Source organism: Arctopsyche grandis, chromosome 8, assembly GCF_051622035.1.
Source record: "Arctopsyche grandis isolate Sample6627 chromosome 8, ASM5162203v2, whole genome shotgun sequence".
Lineage (NCBI taxonomy): Eukaryota > Metazoa > Arthropoda > Insecta > Trichoptera > Hydropsychidae > Arctopsyche > Arctopsyche grandis.
The window spans coordinates 16,380,515-16,397,633 of record NC_135362.1 but is presented as its reverse complement, the minus strand read 5'-3'; the positions used below and the strand labels follow the sequence as shown (position 1 = coordinate 16,397,633).

The 17,119-nt window shown below is 34.2% G+C and overlaps 1 protein-coding gene across 1 annotated transcript in view; it reads left to right on the top strand.

The window, feature by feature from the left end:
* osp (myosin phosphatase Rho interacting protein outspread) overlaps positions 1–17,119 on the top strand; it is a 256,712-nt gene that overhangs the window by 226,202 nt on the left and 13,391 nt on the right. The window contains exons 7-8 of the mRNA XM_077435753.1: positions 4,034–4,171; positions 4,345–4,539. Of these exons, the coding sequence (XP_077291879.1) occupies positions 4,034–4,171; positions 4,345–4,539 (333 nt within the window). The remainder of the gene's footprint in view (positions 1–4,033; positions 4,172–4,344; positions 4,540–17,119) is intronic.

Here is a 17,119-nt window from a genome sequence, read left to right as displayed (position 1 = left end):
AGATAATATAATTATAAATATATGTATATACTGGTATTCCTTGACTTACGACGCAGATATGCACCTCGGTAGTAAGTCGAATTTCATATAAAACGTCAAAATATTAAGAAAATTTATCCATTTTATTCATTTCGAAATGTGCATATTTACTAATTTCTCGAAAATATGCACCATTTAACTTCTTTCAAAGGGCTGTAGGAAACGGCGACTCATGATTTAATAGTAATTTAAAAAAAATAAATCGTTGATTTTTTCGGTCGTAAGTGCGAATCGTTGTACGTCGAACCGTCGTAAGTCGGGGACTATCTGTACATGTATACAAGGGTACAAGGTTTTTTTTATTAAATGTTTCCTACGACGCAAGTTTTCCACTAGGTCCATTGATTGTTAAAATTGTTACCACTTGGTTTCATAGGTTAATTTCGCGACTTAATAAACCTCTACTCCAAGATTTCTCATAAGCTTTCTAAAATTATTTCTTTGAATGTTTCAATGCATCATAAACTATTTTAAATGTACCTTCATTACTAATAATCGTTGCGGATTTTCAAAGTGTACTTTCCCCTGGTATTAAAATAACGTTATCTTCCTAGAAAATATCGATTATCTGCATGACTTGTTACTGATCGATCACTTTCACAGATAAGAAAGTTGTGTGGTTTTTACTACGCCCTTTTTCTACCCTTGCTGAAGTTTATTTTTCCTTGAATCTAATGAATGAATAAAATGGTATCTATGTCTCAATAATGTGATATGGGCATTCCTATATCAATTTCTAGAACTTTTTTTTAAAGTAAAACTTATTTACGGACGCTATAGTGATTTATTTTGGTATTTAAAAGTTTTGGACCATTGTGGCATTACAGGAAGAACCAAATGTGCCACAATGGCCTAGATAATAAAACAAGAGGGGGAGAAAAACAAAAAATAAATAGAACAAAAAGCAAAAGCAAAAAAAATAAGATACAAAAACAACATTTAAAAGCAATCATAAAAAACTGTAAAGTAATAAAATAGCGGATAAATGAAAATTTAAATGAGTAATAAAATACAAAGAAGGGAATTTCTTGCAACTGCAGCCTTTTCCGATAAATAAGAACAAGCTAAAAATGAGGTTTGTAAAAATACAAAACATCCCTGATATGATCACCCGTCCTGAAAATTTGCAACGACGAGACACCTCTTCTCCTTCCCCTCTCTTTCAGCACTACCCCACAAACCTAACATTTATTTAGTAGTAGATTTTACGTAAGGAAGTTTCTGTGGTGTGTAACACAGGTCGATTTTTTTTTAGTTTTTCTTCTCGATACTATATATACTTACAAGAAAATTATTTCGTACAATTTCAATGCTCACCTCTAATTACTTTTGATGCATTTAGAATAACGTAGTAAGAGCTTGTGCATACAAAAGGCTTTGAACGAATCTGAATGCTCGAACGTATTGTATTATAGTTCGATCCACGCACGTTCATTTGGCTTGAACGTTCGTATTTTTTTAATTATGGTCGCGTCCAAGCTTTCGTACGCCCAATTAATTAACTTCACTTTCGTAGCTCGGGTCGGTTTCGTAATACCCATATTAAATTTCATTATGCGCGGTGTCGTGATTTACGTTCGTTTTGCAACACGCATACATACATGCATACATATGCGCACGGTCGTACCTTTTGTATTCGACTCTCCTATATTAATTATTCTTCCAATTGTGAAGAATGTACATACATAAGGTATGCTCGCCATTTAATTCCTTATTAATTTGCACCGTTCAATGTGTGTGTTCAATTTTTCCTCCAATCTACCTAGCTGGAACGTCATCACGAAATCACTCCCACGCGTTTCGAAGAAAAAAAGCACTCGGTTCAACGAGCTTTTGGTCGTCGCATTGGAGACGCGTTATTCAACACTATATTATTTGTATTTAGTGCTGCTGGTCGACGTGGGCTAGGTTAGGTAGTCCTCGGTCGTCAAGGAGTGTGCAGTTTGTCATGCGGACAGGTTGTAATTATCATTTCCATGGCCGATAATTAAAACCTGGGTACCTTGTGAGCATTAGTTATTAGATGCCTTGACGTTTTGTTCCCATCATACGCACTACTATTATACATGTATGTATTATAACCGATGACTCTCAAACCTATCTTTAATAATGCCAGGCTTTGATTACAAAGCCATGTAAGTTGAATATTTGGTAGAAATTTGATCAAAATATTTGGTTTAAAGGTGGCAGAATTAAGTATCGTATAATAGATACTTGAGGTACATTCATACATATGTATCTGTATCAGTGGCGTGCCGTGGAAATATATCTGTTTTTATCGCACAGCCAGGATATAAGGGGACTAGGTTAAGTCATACTTAGTCCCCTTGTTTACTGCTTAATTTTAAACAGGGAGATTCCCACGGCACGCCACTGATACAAACATACACATGTATTTCTCAGTATAGCAGTAGCTCCCTTGTATACTGTTTGCGCGCACGTAAGTAAGGCTGTAAGTTAAAAACGGATAGATTTACCGGGAACGCCACTGATATGTATGTATAAACATACATACATACATATATCCATTTGAAGATGACCTTTTTATCTTGATAAAATTCAAATTCCGAAAGAAAAATCCCAAATTATGATTTATAATTTTTTTATATATTTGTGTAAATTTTTCAATCGGTGTCAAGACAGGTCGCCTCAAGCCGATACTTATTTTCATATTTTTTGTACATAAGTACTAAAAATTCTTAACATTTATACATACATATATCAACCTTCTACATACATACATATGTACATATTGCTAGATAAAAACATATTTAAAGGACTCGATTTTTTTTTCATTTTTCTTTTTTTTATATTTATTTGTCTTCTTGATGCCTTAATTCCTTCCAAATTATCTTGAGAACATACTCTCACAATATTCAAGTATCTCCCTGATTAATTTCAAGCAGGATACAAAGGGACTACCGAGTCCCCTTGTATCCTGCTCGCGCACACGTAAATAAGGCTGTGCGACATAAACAGGGATATTATCACCGCACACCACTGATGCACATATGCATATTGATGATCCTCGTCTTCCCCGATCCCATCTTCTCTACCTTACTGTCGGATATATCTGCATCTAACTTACTGTGTCTACATATACCTATATCATATAGGTATTTATGATATACATACATATATATATGTAGGTATATGATAATATCACGAAATTTTAATTGTGTTTAAGTGCACTGATTCCTTTTATAATATGATATTTATTGCGAAATTGTCAATGTGGGATATTTAAATGTTTAATTTAAATATTTCAATAAATATGTATTTTTTAAATGAAATAAATTCTTTAAATGTAATGAAAAAATATTAAAGGGGCGCCAAAAACATCGTTAAGGCTCTGCCTATATGTAATATCTGTATTAATCATCAGATAGTGTTATTACATATGTATTGACTCTGGTATATATTATTTTTGTTTTAAAACATATATGTACATATGTATAGCTTATAGACTATACAGCTTCTATTCCTAATGTTTTCATCGATTTGAATGTAAAGATTTTCATTTATCGAAACTTAAGCTATTTGGAATTTTTAGATGGTAGCCCATACTCGCCAAAATCCTGTCCCATAACAATCATACGGTAAACGAAACATAAACACGGACAACCATATAACACCGCCCAAACGTGTATATAAATTTTCAACCTCCTTTTGAAATCAATTATTAATTTTGAACTGTGTCGCATTTTTCATTTTAGACAGTGGCCATTAAGGCGATACCTGAAGCGGGCGTTCAGCCACAAATTGAAATCAACGCCAGCTTTCAAAGCTCACATTTTTTTGTAACGTTCGACCGTGCGTCCGACAAGAAACGAGTTAATCAATTCAAACGTCAGTGGTGTTACAGTACCATTTAATTAATTAACGCCGAATGGGATTCTCATGCAAATGTATCGTATTACAGAGTATCGCCCACGGTTAAATTTGTAATTATAGCCATTTTTTAATTTGCGTTTGTCTGTGTGTTTGTGTGCAGTATACACGGATCAACCGGTGTCGTCAGCTTCGCCTCCTACCCGGGACAAGATCAACAGCGAAGACAAGGCCAGGTCGAGGAGAGGAGCTGCCAGGGATAGGAGAAGAGCTGCTTGGGATGCTGGCACCCCACAAGACGGTATGTTTGACATTTCTATTAAATTCCAATCAAGTTTGAGTTGGTAAGTTTTTGTTGGACCAAAGATAAAATGTAACATACTAATACTACATATACACAAATCATTTTTGGCGCATATCATTAATTTCATTTTAATTAACCTATCTTTAATAACTCGCTTCTTGTATGTAAAGCTGCGTCCAAACCACGCAAAAAACGGACACGCAAAGCGCGTACAGACGAACGTGAACGACGAATACGGACGAATTCGGGCATCCAATTTGCTCAACAGCGAACACGAACGAGCAAGACGATCAAAGACGAACTTGGACACGAAAGACGCAAATTGAAAAACAAGGACACGCAAGATGTTCCATCAAATTCTGCAGGTGATATTTGTCTGTGCGTGCCTTATGTGTACGTGTTCGTCCATGATCGCCGTGTTTGTCCGTGTTCCAGGCAAATGATGGAACATACATTTGTATATGTAATATGTTAATCGATGTGTGCCTTGTGTCTGTTATCATACTATGATTCTCTTGCATAAATGATTGCTACTATAGATTTTTTTTAATTGAAAGTGTATCAATAACTTCAACATATTGTCGCCTACCATTTAAACAAGAGATTTAATACATATTTTATTAATTAAAAAGGTTGTCAACATATCTCTCATGCTATGCGCATGGTTTTCAATACTCTTTCAAAGGGAAATTGGATACGAATGGCACGCGTCCGATACCATAAACCCCATAGCTCTCAAACGTAGACATCTTCAATAAGTTCTCATATAACAATCAACAACTGTAAAGTGCTAGTCGTATAAGTTACAAATGGTTTTTTTTTTAATAATACTTTGAAAACATACTGCACGTAAATACATTCAAAGCGTTTGGCTATTGTCCAATGAGTGATACCATGTAATCATCATTTGTATTCAGCAATATATTTACTTTTGTGTCGAGCGTCAATACCAAACTGTGACGTCAGTGTGTCTCGCATTTCTGCATTTTCCGATTGACGTCTCATTTTCTCATCGTGGTCACCATTTCTACATATAGTACAAAATAGTTTTTAATGGCATCATTTAGTAATACGCGCCTAGCTTATTGTAGGGTTCAAATTTTGTTAATTTGATGATTTTATAGTAGTGAGTCGGTCATGATCATGAAAGCAACACGCCGACATCAATCAATCTGATGCGATTCATTTTCTTGTGATGCAACTGAAGCAAAAAAAAAACATTATTTGTAAAATCTGGTGTGACGTATTGGATTTAACACATTTTTACAAGCCTCTTTTATTTTTTTATATTTCACTTCGCAAACAATTCAGCTGAAATTCCTACATTCTTCTGATCGTTTTGAAACTTTGCCATTTTTCGCGGTTTGGTTGACGATAAATATTTAAATCAATTCGGCCAGTTCGATGGTGAAAAATAATCGTAATAGACACGTTTAAAAATGCAAATATTTTGGTCATCTTGACGTTTAGTGGTCAGTAGCTCAATGTTTGACGTTCCGCCACCCTCTCGTTTTGACACATTTTAATTGTTTAAACGTCTATAACTTTATCTTTTTCACACTTTATCTTATCGCGATTCACTTTTAAAATAAATATGCATGTATAAACAGACTTAAAATGCTATTTATGATCTTGCATTAAAAGTACAGCCAAATTATCAATTATATTTATTTATTTAAAGTTTGGACCATTGTGGCATTACAGGAATTCCTAATGCGCCACAATGGTCGAAAATATAACATGAACAATATGAATTTGTATACAAAGTACATTAAAAATCAATAGCAACAAAAGTTAAAGCAATATAGAAGTAGGTAGTCACAAAACATAAAATAATAGTTAAATGTAAGGAGAAAAATTGGGAATATCTTGCATCAATATATGTATGTATGTATGTATGCACTCTAAGAACCAGCCGTGAAACATTCTCATGAAGCCCGAACAAAATAGAGAATATCAAAATTCACTCATGCATCACATCCAATTATGAAAATAATGATGAGCGCAGGCCACCAGACAAATATGTTGGTTAAAATAATCTGTGATAAATAATTGAGATAGAAAATATCATACTCAGCACGGCAGCAACGATTTCATTAAGAAGTCGGATAGCTTTTGGAATACGAGCCATCCAATAAAGCACTGCGAGCACAGGTACAACCATCAAATGATGATGTCTATCACACACAGAATTACTAGGACAAGAGGTCCCAACTGTTCCAGTAACGACGGGCATGACGTACCTACATATTACCACTTAGAAGCTGGAGAACAAAACTTACATATACATATGTATGTATGTTGAATGGTATTGTTAATCAATATCAAAATCTTATCTATGATGATTAATCATTGATTATAATGGTAGAAATTGCTACTTTTTAACTAACCAGCTTGTTGTTATTTTTTTCAATAAAATAATACCTGGCTGTCAAATTATGAACTATTATATTAGAAAAAAATCAAATTTGAAACGTATTTGAATCTACGCATGTGGAGAACTCGTTCTTATCGAGTGTTACGCAAGTCTTAAACCGCAGGCAACGTCCGACGAAAATTTCCTGAATTTACGTGATCAATAAACTCGATCGAATCTCCTCATCCGCTCGTTGTCGAGGATGATGATTTTGTGGTCAACTTGGCCTCTCATTTGTACTCGCCGATAAAACGAGGAAACGAGCTGTGTATTGTGCTACGTACGAGTGAGGAAATCGTACGCAAAACGTGAAACGATTCGCCTAATGGACCGTTGAAACAATGTAACGAGTGTAGGTACTGAGCGCGAAACAAAATCAAAAAAACGAAAATTGATTTCAGCTCGAATTCAAAATAGAAACTTTCACTCAGGCACACCCCATTAGTGAACATAAATTTTTATCGACTTTTTTGTGGTGATTTTTTAGCCGGATCGTTTTTATCGCCGATTCTGCTCGGATTTTGAACTTTCTCGGCGGGAGAATCCCGTTCGTAAAAATTGAAAGGTAATGCCAATTGAGATTTTATCCGACAGGTGTTAATTTACATAGTCAAAACAATTTTTAAACGTTGAATGTTGAACTATTCCTCATTGACTTGTTTGTGTAGGTATAGTAAGTACTTACCTAACGCTATAGTTTCACCGCTTTCTTCTATATTTCTTTTTAAAACAGTTCTCAATCGTTTAAATTAATAAAATTGACTGTCCATTATACCTACGTATACCTATTTGTGTCTAATTTATATAATATTAGTTGTTTTACCCGGCTTCGCTCAGTATTTGTAATATAAACAGCTTAAACATGGCGAATCTAATAGTAAATATTCATTTGTTTTTTTATTAATTTTATTTGAATCGAAAAAAATAATCGACTCGTCGTCATAGAAATTTTGACTTGTTTGCGAAATTCCCAACCAATTTTTCTCACATACAAAGTCTCTTTCGAAATTATATATTAGATATTACAGTTGAAGGGTATCTTCCAGTTGTAGTACATTTTGACTAGTTGGAATATATTCCATGTAATCTGGTGCCAACTGCCGTTATAGCTTAAGTGTATTTTCAGTTGTAATATATTTTGACTAGTTAGAATATATTCCATCTAACATATTTAAGTTGACTAATACAACTAAAGTTGGTATCAGGTTAGATGGAAAGGTTAGGTTTTCTTGAAAACGTCACTCGACTAGTAAATTGAGTTGGAAAGTCATATTTTTGTTTTGAACACATTCTTAGAGTTAACGTAATACGATACTCATTGCCATAATTCATAATACCTTTTTTTTTTTTTTTTTTAGTATCATACCATACATAAATATCATATATATATATATATATATATATATATATATATATATATATATATATATATATATATATATATATACATATATATTATTTTAATTATTATTTTATTTTATTTCATACCAGGAAGGCATTACAGGTAAACCCCAATGCGCCTTCCTGGCCAAATTACAAACAATACAGCATTTTTTATTATATACATAAGTCGCTAAATTACGAGACACTGACTTAAACTCGACAATTAACGAGACATCTATGAATTGTACATACATTTTTATTGTAATATTTACATTAATCATACTCAAATAGTGGTGACATAGTGGGTAGGAAGGATTTTTAGCCAATTTTTAATCGGGAATCGTTTCAACAATGAAATCAGAGAAAATTGGCAAACTCTGATAGGAAACGATCAACCAGGAGTCACAAATCCTGGTCTGACCAGCAGCATTACAGATATACTCAGAAAAATTCTTTTCAATCGAGGTCAGCTCAGGGGATCGAACTCGGCGCCTCTCAGTGTTAAGCAGAAGCTTAACGACCGAGCCACGCTGCTGAATATTAACGCGTTATTGAATTTAAAAGCATTCGTAAAAACATTAGAACTGTCAAAACGCAATTATTATATTATATTACAACTGCCGCACGTTGTTGAAAGTGTATATTCGCTTGAAGAGATTTTTATTTATTTATTTATTTTTTATTTTACATATATACCAGGAAGGCCTTACAGGTAAATCCCAATGCGCCTTCCTGGCCAATTACAAATACAAATGCAGCATTTTTATTAAGTCGTTGAATTGCGAGACACTGAAAAAACTCGCAAATTAACGAGACATCTATGAATTGTACATAAATTTTTATTGTACATGAATCAAATTTCAAATAGTGGTGACATAGTAGGTAGGAAGGATTTTTAGCCAATTTTTTTTTCCGGGAACCGTTTCAACAATGAAATCAGAGAAAATTGGCAAGCTCTGATAGGAAACGATCAACCTGGAGTCACAAATCCAGGTCTGACCAACAGCATACTCTGAAAAATTCATTTTCATTCAGGGATTGAACCCGGCACCTTCTTGACGGTAAGCAGAAGCTTAACGTCCGAGCTATGCTGCTGGCTTAGATGTAATTTACTAGTTGAATTGTATTCTAATATAAATGACCGAAAAAGCCAGTTGGAATATATACATAGGTATTACAACTGTAAATACCCTTCGACTGTAACATATACAAATCTACGTTTTTTTTAAGATTAAGGAAGTAACTTTAAATCATTAATAAAAATCATTTTTGAATAAAAGCTAACATTGCACTTTGATTATGAACTTAACTACTGCATACAGTACATACATACATGCTTTTATAATATAATATACACGCAGAAGGCGCAACGAATTAAGAATTATCGGTTGGCACTTTTCATACCTCCCATTCAATATTCTTGAAGGGTGCGATTAATAACTTGGAAATATACCCTTTTCCGACCTTTAAGTGATTTTAATGCGATAGATCCCTCGCACATGTGCGGAGCGAATCGCAAATTATTCGCCGTTTAGTTTGCGAACTGACTACGCCGTAGACGCGCTGTAGCATGTATAAATACATACATACATACATAATCCACAAGATAGTGTGAATTTTACTCTCGAAAGCCGTATAAGGAGACATCCACCGGTCATAATTGCGGTTTTCACGTTTGGAATTAATTGGAAATCGGATCGGTCGTCCCTTACTCGTCATAACGGCGTGTTTATTAAGGAATTAGAAAACGTCGGTGAAACGGGCTGCATCCAGGGCCGCATTCTCCCGTAATGATTGCCATTATTGTCATCTTTCGTAATGGGAGCCGAGTACGGGCAAAACTATGCGACACACTTTTGTCCGCAAAATGTGTATCATTTCTCCTACGTGCGCTCTTGTTGCGCTTGCACTTGCATCTAGCGAGATGCAGTCGAAAAAAATCACCACGAGCATTGACGCTCTACATATTTATATGTATAGTTCCACAATTACATACGTGTAGAAAAGCGGCAAACGCTCGAAGTTACCATTTCAACTTCATCGCCTATCTATTTATATTTTTTCAATGAAATTCCTATTTAATGAGCGCTGTCATAGCAAAAAGATCGAAAGTGATTTGCAGTAATGCTAGAAAGGTGGCCTACAAAGCTTTGCAACTAAGAACAGAAATCAAAGAAAGATCCAATGAAGATACATACTATCGCCAACAATTCGTAAATGATTTGTATTCGTAGGTTTACACGTATTATATGGACGCGGGGTATGCGGTACATGCGAGCCCTTAGGGTCGGGAAGGCCTTCAGGAGGAACTCCAAATATATTAAAATAAATAAAAAACAAAGTTATAAATAAAATAATATATAGGAAAATAAATTCACACTAACCGAAAACAGTCAAAAGTATGTACATATAAAAAATTCTAACTTGGCGAACTTAATACGAAGAAATTCAGAAAATGTTTTAAAAATATTTTAAAATATCCCACTCAATATCGAACTCCCCCCTCCCCTCCATCGAGTGTATATTTTGCTAGATAATTGACTTGAATGTATGTAAATATAGGTGGGATTTACTTTTATATCAAGAATGATTGTTGATATAAAAGTAAATTGGCATGAATGATGAGTTTGGTAACATGTATGTGATGTGTCAGAACAGTTCAGTTCGTTGTGGCTCTCCAAGCAATAAACAATGTTTTAAACCGCCCAAATGTCTCCTTACAACTACATATTACATATGTTATTATATATTTTGTCAAGAATATTCCCCTCACTCGATAGCAAAACACATGCGTTGCATGTGAATTTTTTTTTTTGGTTATTCTTTATTCGTTATACATATATATGTACATATGTATGTATATATCCTTATATTCAAATATATGCCGGATCTCTTGGCTATAGCCTGTCCCGTTTCGTTGGAGCCATGTATACTAATAAATACATATATACCACTTTCAAATATAACGGCTCAATTAATGACATTTTTTTCAATAATAAAAAAATTCCGTATATTCATATAAATTCGTGATAAATTTTTCTCTCATTATAGAATACGGTAATATATTTTTTATTGAATTGTATAATCCAATTAACACATGCTTGATGTAATCAACAATATTGCTGATAGTTGTAAAGTGAAGCTTGTATTGTATGTATAAGTTCATTTATGTAGTTTACGATCCTCAAGAGCATTCTAATTTGGAAAGCTATTTTAAAAAGTCATTACTTATGTACATATATGTATGTAGTAATAAAATATGTAAGTAAGCATTATATTGTTTAAGAAAGTTGTACTTTACATTTTACTTACCAAAGATTTCTAATATTTACAACACGCACTATGATAGTGTGAATTGCAAGCTCGGAATTTCTCTTATATTATATAAAATATATACAGTTCAGAGTGTTAGGCTCGCGTGCGTGATACCATCTCGATTTTTAGTCTCGCGTCCTTTTTAACGAGTCCTAGGATTTATCCTTTTCCACTCAACCCATTATCGGCCGGCCAATTTGAACGCCTCGGCGCGTCTACTCTTTCTCGCCTCGCCGTTAACCTTATCGCCGATCGATTAATATCGCCGAGGACTCGATGCAATTAAAAACGGCCGCCGATCATTACCACTCATTGGTACGCGATTTTTAACCCACAGCCGACAGATTCCAATCTGACGATGAGGTCTTGACGTGTGTGACCCCTCCAACTAAATGTCCGTTCTATCGAATGCGTATTAGACGTTCATTGTGGGAATAGTATATCGCGGCGAAAGGGTTAACCGGCTAGTTTATTCGGTTCGCGTGTGTGTGCTGCTATAATAATTATCGATTTTCGCTATCGCATGACAGGCGCATAGCTAAAGCTGTTAACCAGTTAACTCATGCTAATTTGCTATATTTTTTTTTGTCTCCGGCGCATACGCACGCAAATTAATTGGCGAACGTCGATTACTGATATAAAGCGGGCTCGCCTTTAAAGGGTTACGCCATATGTATGTACATATGTATGCACTGACTTTTTGATCGTACCCAAACGTATTTCGATGTAGAATGACTTGTAGGCGTTAAATATTTTGTTCGTATGTTATCATAAATCTGAATACGATCTTGTGATTCTTGTGTAATGGAAATATCGAATCGGATTATCTAATCATGTGGCATTCATTGCGTGAATCGAAGTTATATCGAAGCTATAAGGTTAACGACTCGACTTCAAATTGATTTAATGGAGTTGATTGTTCTTGTGAATGCTATCAAATGTAATAAATTTTGTCGGACAAATTACCAGTTATAGTTTGAGAGTCACACAGTTCCCATTTTAACAAAATCAAGTTTAATTTATACGATTCCTTGCACCATTGATCTCTAGCGGTGAGTATGCTCATGCAAAGTTACAAGTTATGGTCAACTATTTCAAGAATTTATTGAGGATTACTTTATATTAATAGAAATATGGAGCATTTAAGGCGGTTTTATTTACACATAGGTGATTAAATTAATTATTACTCAATTATTTTTCAATTTAAAAGGCTTGTAAAAATGTAAATACATATTAAAATACATGCGTAGGTGTATCTACATATGTATGCCTATTTAAATGGACATTTAGTTAACATACTTTTCTCAAGTGGTAACTATAAACCTATTTAAGGTAAATATATGATCCTAAAATTATGTTTTTACAAAAAAATTACGTTAGGATCTCAAAAGTACATGAGTTATTTTATCTTTTTATATAATCTACATACATATATGAAAATACAAAAAAAGCAAACGTTGCAAAGAGAAACTCAGTGATTGCGTTAATGCTAACCACCTAGAGGTCCCCCGGTTAACCTATATTGAAAATAATTTATTCGGAAGAAATTATGCAGTGCTGCTGATCAGACTTGGATCTTGGATTCTATTCCTGACTTTGTTGCTGGCCAGATCTTGGGCAATGTGACTCCAAGTCGATCGTATCCTATCAGAATTTGCCAATTTATCTGATTTCATTGTTGAAACGGCTCCCCATCAAATTGGAAAAACAATCCTACCCACTATTTAAATTTGATTTTAAATTTATAATCTATACATTTATAAATGTACAAGTTTACTATTATGAGCTATCGCTCAGGGTATGCAAGTATGATAAGTATCAGAAAAAAAGTATCGATGTAATATAATTTGATAGCCTTTGCCTCTTTTATAGGCTTTTTTAAAACAACCTTTGATAATGACCATCAAACAGCACGAGCTATTCAACCTGATAATGTTTTATCTTTGGGATTCGACATTGATTGGTACTCTGTCCTCTGCAAAAGAACTTAAAAACTCGATCAACCGCACCATTAAAATACCCTAGGTCGCCTCTCGTTATAATCGTTTTTAAGAGCACTCTCTTGGAATTGATTAACCACGCCATTAATTATCTATCTTGTGTCGGTGAAATAGAGCATCCATGTCGCGGATAATTCGCGACTTGTTTGCACCGCATAATTCGAAATCTGATATACCTGTCGACCGGTCCGAAAGGTAACATGATCTTATTATGTATATACATACATATGTATGTATAATTTTGTCGCAAGGATATTTCGAACGATAGTAATAATCGTGCTTAATTCGAACACACGACACATCGCGAGGATTCGCTGTTTACGATAATTGAGTATGCAGTTAAGTGGCCGACAAGGTTAGGGTTAATTGCTATTTAATGGTCGTCTGAGAATTTGATTAGAACTCGACTTGGACCTCCGTGTCTGGTCTTACCTAAACCCCCTTCGTGTTTATGTAGTTCTCGTGATCTTATTAGCATTTATGAAAACGTTCCCTGAACATCAATAGAACTGTTTCTATTTAGATATTCTACAGATTTCAAGTTGACTGTTTGACTGTACTTGGTATATTAATTTTCTGGTATGTAGTACATATTATAGAAAGGGTCTTATTTAGTACCTTTTCTTTTATATGAAATAAAGTATAAGTATAAAGGATGATTTACAAAATTTGTGTAATTGTAGTTACAATCATAAATAAAGTACAAGCTGTCGTCAAATCTGGTTTTTCCAGCGATTCAGGAGTATTCTTCTTCCTCTCCTTTCCTCCACACTCCAAACAAGACAAGTGTTATTAAATATAATCTTACATATATGTACATACATACATATGTATGTATTTATCTAATAAAAAAGTATTTTAAATACATTTATTTTCATAAAATAATTACTATTTAAATCATCTTCTACAGAGAAGCAGATAAAATTTGACTTTGACTTTACAATTGTGAGCATTTAATTTAAAGTGGATAATATTTGAAGTTTAATACTTACATATTTAATTTTAATTAGCTTCAACCCCGAGGAATTCAATACTATCAACTGAGCTACATATCACTATAATTTGTACATTAGCGTAGTTTTACAAAATTGAATTGAGCCCATTGATATGTAAATGATAGTCCAATACACTCAAAGAAGTATGGAACGCTGTATACTTGGCATAATGAGGAAAGACGTGAAAGGGAATACTTGGGTGAAAAGTGTGGCAAGAGTATTGGATATACATACATAGTGGATAGAGTGAAGATATTGAAATGGCAATAGGTGGGCTACGTGGCTAGAAGAAAGAGCGAAAGGTGGAAAAAAGAAATATTAGAATGGTAACCGAGAGAATGCAAAAGGGTAAAAGGAAGATCGCAGGGAAGTTGGGTAGACGAAATTAGGAAAATGTGTGGGGTGAGATGGATGAGAGTTGCGCAAAACAGAGACGAATGGAAGCGTGTTGGAGAGGCCTGCATCCAGCAGTGGATGGTGAGCGGCTGTAGATGATGATGATGATGATATGCAGAAGTGCAAAAATATGCTGTTGTGTATTATTATTGTACGTCAAAGAATCGTGGTAGAAATATTATTCGTATGGGTTGGATCCTTCTTGTAGAACTGCTTCCGTGTAAGAGTTATACTATTTTTTTATATTGAATTCTGAACGATTTATCGTATTTGAAACTATCTGAATGTCACCTACGTATTTCGTTGTCCTCGGGCGACACCTTCACGCATTATAAATCAAACAAATTAGAATACGCCGGAGCTGCTTTAAGCTCGTAACTTTCATCGTATCAAGATCGTACACGTTCAATATTATTTATTTTCATACATTTATGGAGCGATACAGCGTGTACCCGGGCGTTTATGAATTTTATCTGACGGTGTGGCCTCGTTAATGCGACAATGTGACATCGTTTACAAACGCTTACCAGTTTTTCGAGGCTCTTCTATCCGTATCGCTATGATTCGGTGTTCTAGTTTATTTTTTATTCGTTTTATATTCGATTCGCCGTGCATTTCTTTTTTGCGGTTTAATTAGAACGAATCGCATCTGCTTTCCTGCTTATCGGTCGTTCGTCTGCGCGAAACTTGTTCGACACCTTGTTACGAGATGTTACGATCAGATTGCGCTGCTTTGATTTAACATTTTGCTATTATATGTGCATATTATTGAATCCATGCAACTGTAATTTTTTTCTTCGTAATAATATATTTATAATTCTTTCAGAACAGGATTTATGTATCCTTTTGATCTTCTTTCTGAACTGGAATCGTATGTATCGACGTGTTTGGTTAGATTTTCGGAATTCTAATCTGATAAACCATTCGACGTTAGATTGGCCTTCGAATTAATAAATGGGACATAAATTGGGTTAATCAACGCATTATATTAATGCGTTCGCAGTTTTACCATTGCGGATTCTTATCGATGATTTTAATTTGACGTTCATGAAAAGCGGCAGTTTAATATACACATTTTTCTTCTCATATTTTTTTTGCTCATTAAATCTGCGTTTTCGGGATAGTGATTCGGTCAGATTTATTGATAGTGGCGTTTAAATATGTATTTTATCAGAATTCACAAGTATATGCTAGTCTTTTATCTCAATAACTTCAGATATAAGACATTGGCTAATGGACCCACATGAGATTTATTTTTTGTATCTGCAACTTCACTATTTTTTTGTGCAACATCAAAACAAAGTTATAATATTTTGTAATAGTGGGCAACAGCAGCAACTATGTACATACCTACTGTTGATTACGACCATTAAATGTTATGACAGCTTTTATATTGTCAAAATAATACTCACGTAAGATGTTTCCATTTGGAAAATGTGCATCCATATGGAATAGGAAAATGAGTCATTATTTTCAACCTCCACTACTTTTATACTTGGCTTTCAGTTATAATGTCCATATGCACCTTGAAAACACCTACATTTGCAATGTGCTTACACCTCCAGACCCTCAATTGAGGCCACCACCCCCAATGTATATCGATAAGTACATGTATATAAATTCCACATTATGGCAACGATTTTGGGACATTTGTTCACCTATGTATGTATTCTAATATGACATATGTATGTTACAATCCAAGTGTATATTTTGTTCGTTCATAAACATACTAGTTTATTCATATTTGAACCAATCTGGCCAGTTCTAATGTACACAAAATTGACAACTATACAACAAATTGACAAACGAACTATGTATAGGTAATTTTTTCATGGACAAACTATTAGACGTAAGTTTACGTATTCTTAATCGTTTGTCCCATCCTCTATGTATGATATGCTTACTTTGGATTGTAATACTTTTAGTAAATATTAGCGAAAATTTGAATTATTGTAACGTTATAAAGTGGCTTCAGTAGGATTTCCCATTTATATACTTGACGTTTGGACTTCTCAAAGGTTTTTATAGCTCAAGAGCTTTTTTTTATTTATACAGGTATACACCCATTTTAATTTTATTAACGTGACATCTATGGTCAACATTGTACATAAGTATTATTCAAGACCAATTACAAACATCGATCAACAAATAGAGATTTTTGAGAGCAACATCATAGAGACTTTTGCATCATTTTAAATATCAACAAATTATGAGATGCTGTAAACTCAAAGTTTGCCAGTAATTGGACAGAATTCCCAATTTGTTGGAATCGTTTCCAATGAAATCAGATAAATTAGCAAACTCTGAAAGGAAACAATCGACCTTGGAGTCACATTGCCCAAGATCTGGCCAGCAACAAAGTCAGGAATAGAATCCGTCACCATACAATCGAAAGCATTACATGTTGACCACTGATCTACATATGTTGCTGGTTTGGCAG